At 38.2% G+C, this 11,092-nt stretch overlaps 1 protein-coding gene across 1 annotated transcript in view; it reads right to left on the bottom strand.

Annotated features, from left to right (window-relative positions):
- Positions 1-992: 992 nt before the first annotated feature.
- ABCB10 (ATP-binding cassette, sub-family B (MDR/TAP), member 10) overlaps positions 993-11,092 on the bottom strand; it is a gene marked incomplete at its 5' end in the record, with an annotated part of 19,079 nt that continues 8,979 nt past the window's right edge. The window contains 7 exons of the mRNA XM_010134995.1: positions 993-1,591; positions 2,204-2,238; positions 3,715-3,758; positions 4,002-4,182; positions 5,477-5,556; positions 5,836-6,045; positions 9,878-9,973. Of these exons, the coding sequence (XP_010133297.1) occupies positions 1,300-1,591; positions 2,204-2,238; positions 3,715-3,758; positions 4,002-4,182; positions 5,477-5,556; positions 5,836-6,045; positions 9,878-9,973 (938 nt within the window). The remainder of the gene's footprint in view (positions 1,592-2,203; positions 2,239-3,714; positions 3,759-4,001; positions 4,183-5,476; positions 5,557-5,835; positions 6,046-9,877; positions 9,974-11,092) is intronic.

Raw genomic sequence — 11,092 nt, 5'->3', positions numbered from 1 at the left:
TCTCCTTCATGGAAATGAACCTCTTCCTACTCAGTAGCTTAAAGAAAACAAATAGCAGCTATACAGTATTACTAAAAACTGAAGGGAGCAGCGATGGAAAGTGTAAGAAAATTTGGTTTATAAATCTTTTTGATGCACAGGCAGATACTCTCACGTAAAGTCTTTCCTACGTTGTGTGGGCCCTTTTTGCCCTAAGGACCACACTATGCAAGGCAGCAGCATGAAATAGTGGTCCTTAGCAAAAGACACCTATCAAGGTTGTTAGAGATACACCAAGAGTTTCCACCTTAAACAGGAAGGCCTTCAACTCCTGTAACAAAAAGAATGCAATACTTTTATTTTTCTCTTTCTCACACGTTTTTCCTCATTAAGCTACTAGAGCTCCTACAATTCAAAATGCAACCACATCCAGCGCTCACCAGCACTGTGGAAATACATAGCACATTGTGTCCACACATCACATACGCTGTAGGTGTGTAAACCACAAATCTGAAGCTGTCCAGCAAAGCTTTCTACTTGCAGATTACTAATAAACTTCATTTTCTCTCCTTGTTGAGGTCTGTGGTTTGTTCCAAGAAGCATTGTGAGTGGTTCTAACCTGAATAAAATCTGTTACCCAATGTACCTGTTATGACAGACATTCATGTTTCTGTGGACAAGAGCTTTTCTATAGCTTTCCATACTTTTCTGTAGACTGCAATACCTGCCAGAACAAGTAATGAAGACAGAAAATGTTCATTCAGTTAGGCTACAAGCAATTTCCTGTAACCTGGGTAAACATATATATAAAGGGGCTCACTGCATCTCACATAAGGAGAGATTACATGAGTAAAGATTGAAGTTCAAACCCCTCTGAACACGGTTATAAAGAGTACATCATTGTCACACACTTTTGAATTCCAGCATTTTAAGACTACTGACAAACACAGAAAGCAAAAGTTTCTTGAAAAGGGAAGCGACAATGATATGAAAATGATAAGATTGTCATTTAATTACCTTTAAAATACTGAACTCACTTGAGAATGCAGCACATCATCACACACTGTGTTACAACAAGATTCTAAATGGTCTCAACATAACATAAAGCTGAAAAATCTATACACTGAAATTATCTCAATGTGATAGACATTTAAAAAAGTTGCAATAATTATTAAAAAGCTTTCAATATAAAGTTTAAACACATTTAAGTTTCAAAGGAATATTTTGTACATTTTGGAAAAATATAACATTTACTTTACATAACTGAAACATAAGTTATATTCTTTGTAGTTTGTAAGCTTCCATTATTCATACATTATCTTACATGTTTTCTTTTAATAAATCCTTTTCTCTGGATTGTAAATCTAATGCAAAAGCATCACTATTCTGAAGAAAAGCTTGTTTCTGCATTAGTTTCCTGAAAAGCCCATGCGGATTTGCAAGTAGTTCCTCATGTTTTCCACATTCAAGAATTTTACCCTGGCCAAGCACTGCAACAAAATCAGCGTTCTGAATAGTAGACAGACGATGAGCAATAATTAAGACTGTCCTCCCTTCCATCAGCCGGTCCAGAGCTTCTTGCACTAGATACTCATTCTCAGCATCCAAAGCACTAGTAAGAAATTGGAAGCAGGGAGGGGAGAGAGAAGGATATTTGTTATTTTAAGTCAGGTTAGTTTTGTTTGTATTAAGCTTATTTTCCTAAAACTGCAAACCCTTGCTGTTGTTGGTGAACATGAACCAATGGAACTGCAGGGAGGTCTCGTGAATATGCTCACTGCACACATCCACGTTACAGGCATTACATATTCTCATATGCAAAAATATGCATGGAGAAATAACACTACATCAATTCAGTGAAAAAAATTAAGTTATACTGCAGTGTAATCATCTCTTTTATACTAATGCCTTAATTTAAAACTAAAAATAGGAAAGTTTTAGAGTAGATGTTTTAAAATCCAGTTACAAATTACAAATTTAACTCCATGAAAAATTACAACATAGTGTATCAGCTCTCCTTTCCACTTTGCATAAACAGCTTTTTTCACACGTCTCCTACCCAGTTCACACATTCTAAAGAGCACATTCTTTTTGTGGGTACAGAAAGATAAGGGGCTAGAAAATTTGTGCAAGGGCATGCAGAGAAAGGAAGAAGAGAGAATACCTCCAAAACAGGTGTTCTATAGAGATCACTTCTAAGTTTTTATTTATTTTTCTTTCTTACCTTGTTGCTTCATCTAGCAGCAGAATTTTAGGATTCTGAAAAAGAAAGAAAAATTGCTTATAATGACAATTAGACAAGATCTGAATATCTATAACAAGAGAGAAAAGGATTCATACAGCTTAAAACTCCAAGTAGATGTATTTACTTTATCAAAAGAACTGAGTGTTGTTCAAAGCACTACTTCTAAGAAGTTTAAATACTAAGAGAGCAAAGCAGAAACAACCCTTTTCCATCTTCAAATTTTCCAAACTGAAGTAATAGAACACTATTACCTGACAACCGTTTGAAAGATACAAACCAAAGGCAGGAGATATTTTTAATGCATACTTGGCAGCACTGTTGTCAAAAAGTCCAATTTCCTGTTTACTGCTCTTATGTGGCTCTTTCACAGAGGCTCAGCTACCCTCTGCTTGCAGTCTGCTATATGTTAGTGTCTAGTAACAAAAAATAACAAAACCTAACCAGCAAGCAGTATTTCACTCAGAGACAAAATACACAGTACTTAAGAACTAGCATTTAAGAACCCTTCCCAATTAATTTAAATTAAAAAAAAAATCACCAGCACTCAAATCCCTAAGCCTCTTCTGAATTACAATACATAACCCAAACTTCCTTGATTAAGTTAAAAAGTAAAAGCTTTAGGCTTTATCTGAAGAGAAGGCATTCTACTACACTCCCAAACATACACAGATCAACTACTCAGTTATTTTTTACAACTTCTCCACCTCCCAAATAAGTCTCTACTCCCATGAACTGTACTTGACATGAAATGCAATCAGCTTTTCAGCATTAGTGGTAAAAGAGAACTGGTATAATGAAAACTTCCTAATAATCTAGCAGAACTGGGCATGCTAGATGCTATAGAGACCCATGCGGCTCAGTGTGAATGTCAGCTGGATTCAGTAAGGGTCAAAACTTCCAGCTGAGTATCAGAAACAAACTGCCTCCTTGTGAGGTCCCGTGGCTGTCCCTGAAGCAAGCTCCCTGTTCTTCTGATCCTCAGAAGCTGCCTCAAGTTTGTGCAGCACAGAGCCTGCCTTAAAGCTAGATCCGTGCCAACACTTGAAGAAAACACACAACACTGTGTCTGAAATGGATTCATGTCCTAAATGAAGACCAGCTACCTCAAAGCCAAGCCATCTGTAATGCAAGTAAGCTGCAACCCAGATAAATCAGCTCATGAATGACAGAGACCTGAACACAGAGATAGAAGTGGCCCGTATTTTACTAGTACCACATTCTTAAAGTTTTCCTTCACCCTTGAACTAGTCTTAACAAAAGTGAGCCATTATATAATGATTTACCATCAGTCTTGGCAAGAACTCTCAAAAAACATGACTGAAAATAGGAAGAAACATGTACCTAAGTAAAGTGTCATTAGTTAAACTACTCCGCCCTTTCAAACTTCCTCATTAAAGTAAAAGATACGATTTTCCACCTCTCCTATTGAAAGAACTCCTTTTCAACCCTCCCCACAAAGTAGTTAAATACCTACTTGCATGCTGGCTTACCTTGAGCAGAGCTCGAGCAATTGCAATTCTTTGCTTCTGTCCACCTGGGGGAAGAAGCTCAGTAAATAGGAAATAGGAAAACAGTTGTGAAGTAATTTTAACTGAATACCTGGGCTGAGCAGAATTAGGCACATGTACTTTAGGAGGAGATTGAAGACAAAGGAGATACTTTTTTAATACTTATAGCAGGCTATGACATGAAGAAAAAACTGCTCATAAAAAATAATATAACTTTTACTTCACTCTATAGCATCAAGATTTTTAAAATAAGCAATATAAAGATGTACCTGAAAGCAAAATGCCTTTTTCTCCAACTACAGTGTCAAACCCTTTTGGAAAATCTCGGATAAAACTAGCAGCATTAGCTATTTCAGCAACTTTCTGAATCTCCTCTGCAGTCACAGTGGAAGGATCCTCAGCACCATAGGCAATGTTTTCAGCAATAGAACAGGAGAACAGAATTGGTTCCTGATAAATTCAAAAACATAGCAAATATGGTAGACCTGTAATTACATGCATGTATTGTCTACATCTCAAGTAACATAAATCTCACTTACAGGAATCAACATTAATTTCTATTATATCCATACTAAAGAATACATAAGCTAGAGATATCTGAATTAAAACCAATAAAATAAATAAACCTCTCCCAATGCCAAAATGGGCAGTGAAAACAAATTAAAATATAAGTTAGTTTTTTAACTGACAAAACATAACACAAGCCTCAATTCCTAGTATTTGAGGAAGAGTTCAGAAAGAGCTGTTCATTCAAACATCAGAAAACTTCCCTTTGTACTTTACCACATATTGTCATTTGCAAGAATGACAATTCTTCTTTTAATCTCATCACAGATTTTACGGCATTTTATGCATTTAATTTATATTAAAGCTTAAAACAGAGAAGATGACTGACACATAGGACAAGTGATGTAAAACGGAAATATGTCTGAAAGAAGGCCAATCTGCTCTGTTTATAAAAGAGACACATGCTATAGTATGCATCTTTTAGGGTAACTCAGTGGAATACATACATTGAAAAATTATAATGTGCCCACAGGAAAATCACTTTTGCAAAAAAGCTTTTGGTGGCATTATCATCTAAAGTAGATTATTTGAAGTGCAACATATCATTATGCTTTTAACCAGAACATCAACGTAACAGTTAATTGCACTGTGAAGCATCTGGGAAGATGAGGGAAGAAACATACATCTTTTAATCAGTCAAATAGTTAATTTTTAGGAGACTATTAAACACCCCTCTGAACTTCCAGAATTTGGGGGTTGCTAGGGAGGGGGAATGTGAAGACTAAGTGCCAACAACAGTGCTGTATTTTCATGCATTCCTAATGGAAATGCCTGGAAACAACACAAAGCACAGGCCAGTTCTCAAACGGTGATGTGAAATATGATCATCTAATTGCCATTAATAAAAAATGCAATTTGGTGGGGAGCTTGTGTTACTTCTTCAACAAATCATAACAAACATCAAGATCATCATACCTATACAATTTGCCACACTGTACTTCCTGGTATTCACATGCATGCTTTTCTTCTAACACTTGGAATCTCTATGATTATGTAAAAACAGACTACACAATAATGGAACTAGCTCTGAATATTTATTTTTAGAACGATGCACACACCACAGCAGTTATGGTGATATGGAGGGATTTCACGCAAAATTACACAATTTTAAAAAGAAGTGGGGCACAGCTAGTCGTTCATGCAATATAATTTCATTCAATTTTATTTTCTTCTTTACCTGACTCACTGTTCCAATCGTTGTCCTGAACCACAGTGGATTTAATTGGCGGATATCAAAACCATCAACAGTGATAGTACCTTAAATTAAGAATGAGTAAAGTCAGTACTTGACAAGTACTGAAAAGAGGCGGAAAGAACAGTTGAGAACGATGATGGTTGGGAAATCTCACACTGGTGGATCAAGAATGGAAAGCTATGCAGACACCACTACAAGGTAACCATACACCCCAGAGGGAAGCATAGTGCACCAGCAGCATAGACACATCAGGACCTCAAGCACAAGAACCCCAGCTGTTTCTAGGGTGTACGTGAGATGCACAGCATCAACTGTCACAAATTACAACACACAAAACCTACCTGAGATAGGATCATACAGCCTCAGCAGAAGGGATATAATAGTCGATTTCCCTGTACCGCTTGGGCCAACCAGAGCCATAACAGAGCCAGCTGGAATGGAAAGGCTAAAATCTTTGAAAATTGATGTTTCTGGACGTGTTGGATATGCAAACTCGATGTCCTTGAATTCCAAAGCACCTCTGAATGTGTCTTTGCCTAATGTGATTCCCTCTATACAAGAAAGAATAAAATATAGAAACAAAAATCAGGTCAGCCCTCTTAGAACTTGCTTGTATAGACACCCCACAGAAATATCTGTCTTGATGTTATATCTAGGGGTAGCTGCAAGCCATGATTCAGAACCACAGCGGTTACGTTTCAGCCATGGATGAATCATTGTGGTACACCACTCGTTCCTGAATGCAATTTCAGTTTGCAAACCAGCAGTGAACCTGTAGGCTGCCTACAGCAAAAGGGAAAATTTGCATCTTGCTAATACCTAACAACTAACAATTTTCACTTCTAGTAGAATTATCTGAATTTTAAAAAATATTATATATTATTTAAACATAACACAATTAGGAGCAATGAAATAAAATGGCATTGTGGAAGGCCAAAGTCCCATTGCCACAGAACATATGGAAGAAGATAAACACTGCAAATCACTTACTGGCCTTTCACCGAGCCACAGAAGTCACCTGAAACACTCTCCTCTTTGAACAAGAGCAGTTCCATCTCCACTACCTGTTAACTGGGTAGCTTTTAGGCACAGGCTGTCACCAGAATAAAGCTGCTGCTAGGTTAGTTGCATTAATGGCCATTTTTCAGTGGTTTGTTTTTTTAAAATATATTTAATAAATTCAGGACAACAGTGTATTCAAAGATCAGAGGCAAAACTCTTAGGCAACAGTTCACTGAAACTGAAATTTCAGTTTGTGAAATACTGTAACAAACCATCATGAACAAACAATTAGTTAAATAAACAAACAAAACAAAACCGAATCAACAAAGTTAAATAAAACCAGCTTCTTTCTGGACTGTGGCATTTGATTTAAACAATTATCTTAAAAGAATATCAGTACTAGAAAGAGTTTATAAATAGGTAAGACAAAGAAACACAATTTCTTCAAGCTCTGTTAAATCCCTGTGACACATACAAACTAACTGGACAGTGGTGCTGCATTCCTGAAGGACGGAGTCTCACTGACCAAGTTCCTACTAGTTTTGTGAAAACTGGCAGCACCAAAGCAACACTCAAGTAGTGTTTGTTCATGCTAAAGACCTACAATGCAAACTCTTTAATTCTTTTCAGACACAGCATACAAGCAACCCCCAACTAGCAATAGCACATGGTAGCACATGCCCGTGTTTGGTTAAACAGTAACTGGATAGGAAACACAGACTCCCATCAGTAGCAATCAAGATTTCCCCGGTCCTGCTGTTCCTAGAGCAAATAATTTATTTTGCTTTTCTTTTCTCCAGATTGCCTCCTCCAGGCTTTCAGTTTAATGGTAGTAGCATAGAAATGGCAAAGGCAAGAGCATACAATGTCAAGCTCCTTCCCTGACTTTAATCCATGGACATACACAGTGTAACTCATTTGTTAGATAAAAGCACAATGGTCTGTAACCCTCCCTTTGAAAAAGAAATGTATTTGCTAAATCCTGTGCTAGCACCATAATCCTTACTATTACCAAAGTAACAAGTAATTACTTACCTTTATTCTCAGTTCCAGTTACTGCACAGTTTATTCCATGGCGTGAAACACTGAAATATACTCCAATACAGGGAGTCTGGTACCACAAGTCCTTCCTCTATATATTACTGACTGTATTACTATATCTAAAAGTTATATATATAGGATTGTGCTTATTTCTTGTTTGGATTCTAGGCACAGGGGAAAAAGACATTATAATTTGTTCCTGAAATATTTGTTATCACCAACAAAGGCTGGAGTTCCATGAAAATAAAACCTAAGCAGCCAACACAGTAGATGTTTCAGGTGGGTTTGGGGACAGTAGAGAAATAAGTCTCTTGGCTTTATTATCTGATGAGGCAGAAATCAACTATAATTGGGGTTTGACACAAAGGTTTATATCCTTTCCCATATATTTAGTTTATACTCAAAGGGAACTTGGAAGAAGCTTTCTGTAAACCTATGTTATATGGACATCTGAAACTTTGTCCAATTTATTCTCTGTCTATAAAATGAAGATTGTTTTCTTGACGTCAGTATTGTTGTGGTAAAACTATTCTATTCCTGCAGGGGGAAAGACAACTTCTGTTCCCATACTGCTCCTTACTCTGCACTGGTGCCACTGTAGAGATGAAGACCACTGACCAATCCAGATTATTAAAAAAATAAAATCCCATCCAAACGATGATGAAATCAACAGTTGCTGTTGGGTGTGGTCTGTGAAGGGCATAGCAAACTGAAGCATGGTAGTGGATGTCATGGCAGGAAGTTTAAGCTAGCTTCATTGCTAAAGACAGAGTGTGTAGCTATCTCTTCATCAGTCAGTTGGTGGTTACCTTTTGGACAAACGGCTGCTATTCTGCTCCATCTGTTACTCTTCACTGCCTAAGTAAAGTCTATGCACTTTGAAAAGCATCCTACAGACAGGCTTGCAGCAGCGAAGAGAAATGAGACAGAGGCCTGACTGTGACTTGGTGTCCATCAGATTAAGAACTTGAGGAATTCCAGTGCAGGGAGACAGCAGAACAGAAATTTGAAGCACAGCATTTCAAAAGAACTCCTCTGTAATAACCAACTCAGAAGATAAAACTCCATTCTTTCTGTGCTGCTGTGGCAAAGAAAGCCAACAGGGTGCTGGGCTGCAACAAGGACATGACCAGCAGAGACTACGTCATTACCCCACTCTACTCAATGTTTGTCAGGCCACACCTGGAATATTGTCTTTGGTTTTGGTCCCCGCTATACAAAAAAGACATGGACAGGCTGTGGAGGGTCCATAGAAAGGCCACAAAGGTGATCAAAGGACTGGGAAGCTGCCATATGAGCAAAGGCTGAGAGAAGTGGGTTTGCTCAGCCTTGAGAAAAGAAGGCTGAGTGGAGACCTTATCACCATGTTCCAGTATTTAAAGGGTAACTACAAAGAAGATAGAGACCCCTTTTTTACTAGGAGTTGCATGGAAAAGATGAGGGGTGACAGGTACAAGTTACTGCTGAGGGGATTCTGATTGGACTCAAGAGGAAGTTTTTCAAGAGAACAATCACCCATTGGAATAACCTCCCCAGGGAAGTGGTCGATTCCCCAAAATTGGATACTTTTAAAATTTGGCTGGACAAGGTGTTGGGCCATCTTGTCTAGACTGTGCTCATTCCAAGACAGATTGGACCAGATAATCCTTGAGGTCCCTTCCAAACCGGTATTCTATGATTCCCTAAAGCCAGAGCTCACTCGAAAAATCTGTTAGGTCTGCTGGATATTCTCTTCTGACTCTTCCTATTAGACCACCCCTTACAAAGTTCCCAAGAACCATATAAAACTCAGACAGAAACTAATGTTGACAGCTCATCTGGACTGTTATATTGCTTTTCTTAGCAAAATACAGAGCTGGTGAAAACTCATGTATGACTTTTGCTTAGTGGGATGCAGCTGATTCAAGAAAACAGCAATTTACAGTGAAAGTATCTTCTACAAGGAACTCATTGAACTGCTTTGATGGAGACAGGCAAATGCTGCTTATACAAAATATGCTCAATACTAGAGGGCATTGTCTAGCTTCTGAACAATAAAGCTGTAAATAGGGTGTTGCTGGCAATATATTTTTATTTACTTTATTTAAATATTATTAAATATTATGAATTACCTAAATGGGAAAAAAACCCACCAAATTTTCATGTTCTGAAACTTCTGGTTAAAGGACGTTTTCATAATCTGTTTCATAGTTAGGAAAAGTCAGAAGAATTACCACTGTATCTAGTTTCTTCCAAAAGAATGTAAGTTGATACTACCTAGTATTAAACACCTCTTTCTGAACTAGTGGTGACCAATAGAAGAAAAATCAACCTATGAACAATAACAAACTAAGGACCCACCATTAAATGGAAGTTGGGGCTTCCTTTCAATAAGTTCCCACAGACGTCCACCTGCACCTAGTCCTTTCATTAGTTCGGAATAAAAGGAACTTAGACCTAAAGAAAAAGCAGAACAGTATTATCCATCCGTATGGAATGGAAGGCATAAGAGACATTGAATTCGTGTTACAGTTTTCATCACTAGCCTTGAAGCATCAGACATGTAGAGGATCTTTTACTCCAATGCTCTGTCAGACATATTGATTTAAATCCTATCTAGTTTCACTTCAGTTACCAGTAACCCTTATTGACCATTATTATTTATAGCTGTAAAAAAAAAATCATTCTGAGAAAAAAAATCGTATGAGCATATACTCAATAGCAAAGCAATTCTTTTTCATTCATCTGTCAGGAAGAACAGCATCCAACTTTACAGAAATAGCCTTGCATACAACCAGCTGTATTTTCAAAATGATCCAGTAGAACAGAGCACTCTGAATGCCCTTCTTTGTCAGAAAGGGTTATACCATAGGTCTACGACCTATGAAAGAAGGAGCAAGTCACTCACAAAAACTACAAGGATTCTGTGAGACAATGCAGGGAGAAGATTAGAAAGGCAAAAGCCCAGCTAGAGCTGAATCTGGCTGCTAACATAAAAGACAATAAAAAATGTTTCTATAAATACCTAAACAGCGAAAGGAGGGTTAAGGAGACTCCATCCCTTGCTAAATGCAATGGGAAAAATAGTGACTGAGGATGAGGAAAAGGCTGAGGTACTCAAAGCCTTCTTTGCTACAGTCTTTAATGGTCAGACTGATCACTAGGTGCTTGGCCTCTAGAACCAGATGGTGGAGATGGCGAGGATTATCAAGATTTCTTTCAAGAGGAAACGCTAAGTGAACTGCCTCACAGCTTAAACGTGCAGAATTCTATGGGGCCGGATGAGATCCACCCAAGTGTTCTGAGGGAGCTGCCAGAGGTGATCACCAAGCCACTTTCCATCATTTACCAACAGTCCTGGCTAACAGGGGAGGTACCAGCTGACTGGAGGTTGGCAAATGTGACGCCGATCTACAAGAAAGGTAAGAGGGAAGACCCAGGGAACTACAGGCCTGTCAGTCTGACCTCAGTGCCGGGGAAACTCATGGAGCAGATCAACCTGAGCGTCATCATGCAGCATGTACAGGACAGTCAGGTGATGAGGCCCAGTCAGCATGGATTTATGAAGGGCAGGTC

The sequence above is a fragment of the Buceros rhinoceros genome, unplaced genomic scaffold (assembly GCF_000710305.1).
Source record: "Buceros rhinoceros silvestris isolate BGI_N320 unplaced genomic scaffold, ASM71030v1 scaffold10924, whole genome shotgun sequence".
NCBI lineage: Eukaryota > Metazoa > Chordata > Aves > Bucerotiformes > Bucerotidae > Buceros > Buceros rhinoceros.
This window is presented reverse-complemented; position numbering and strand designations above follow the sequence as displayed.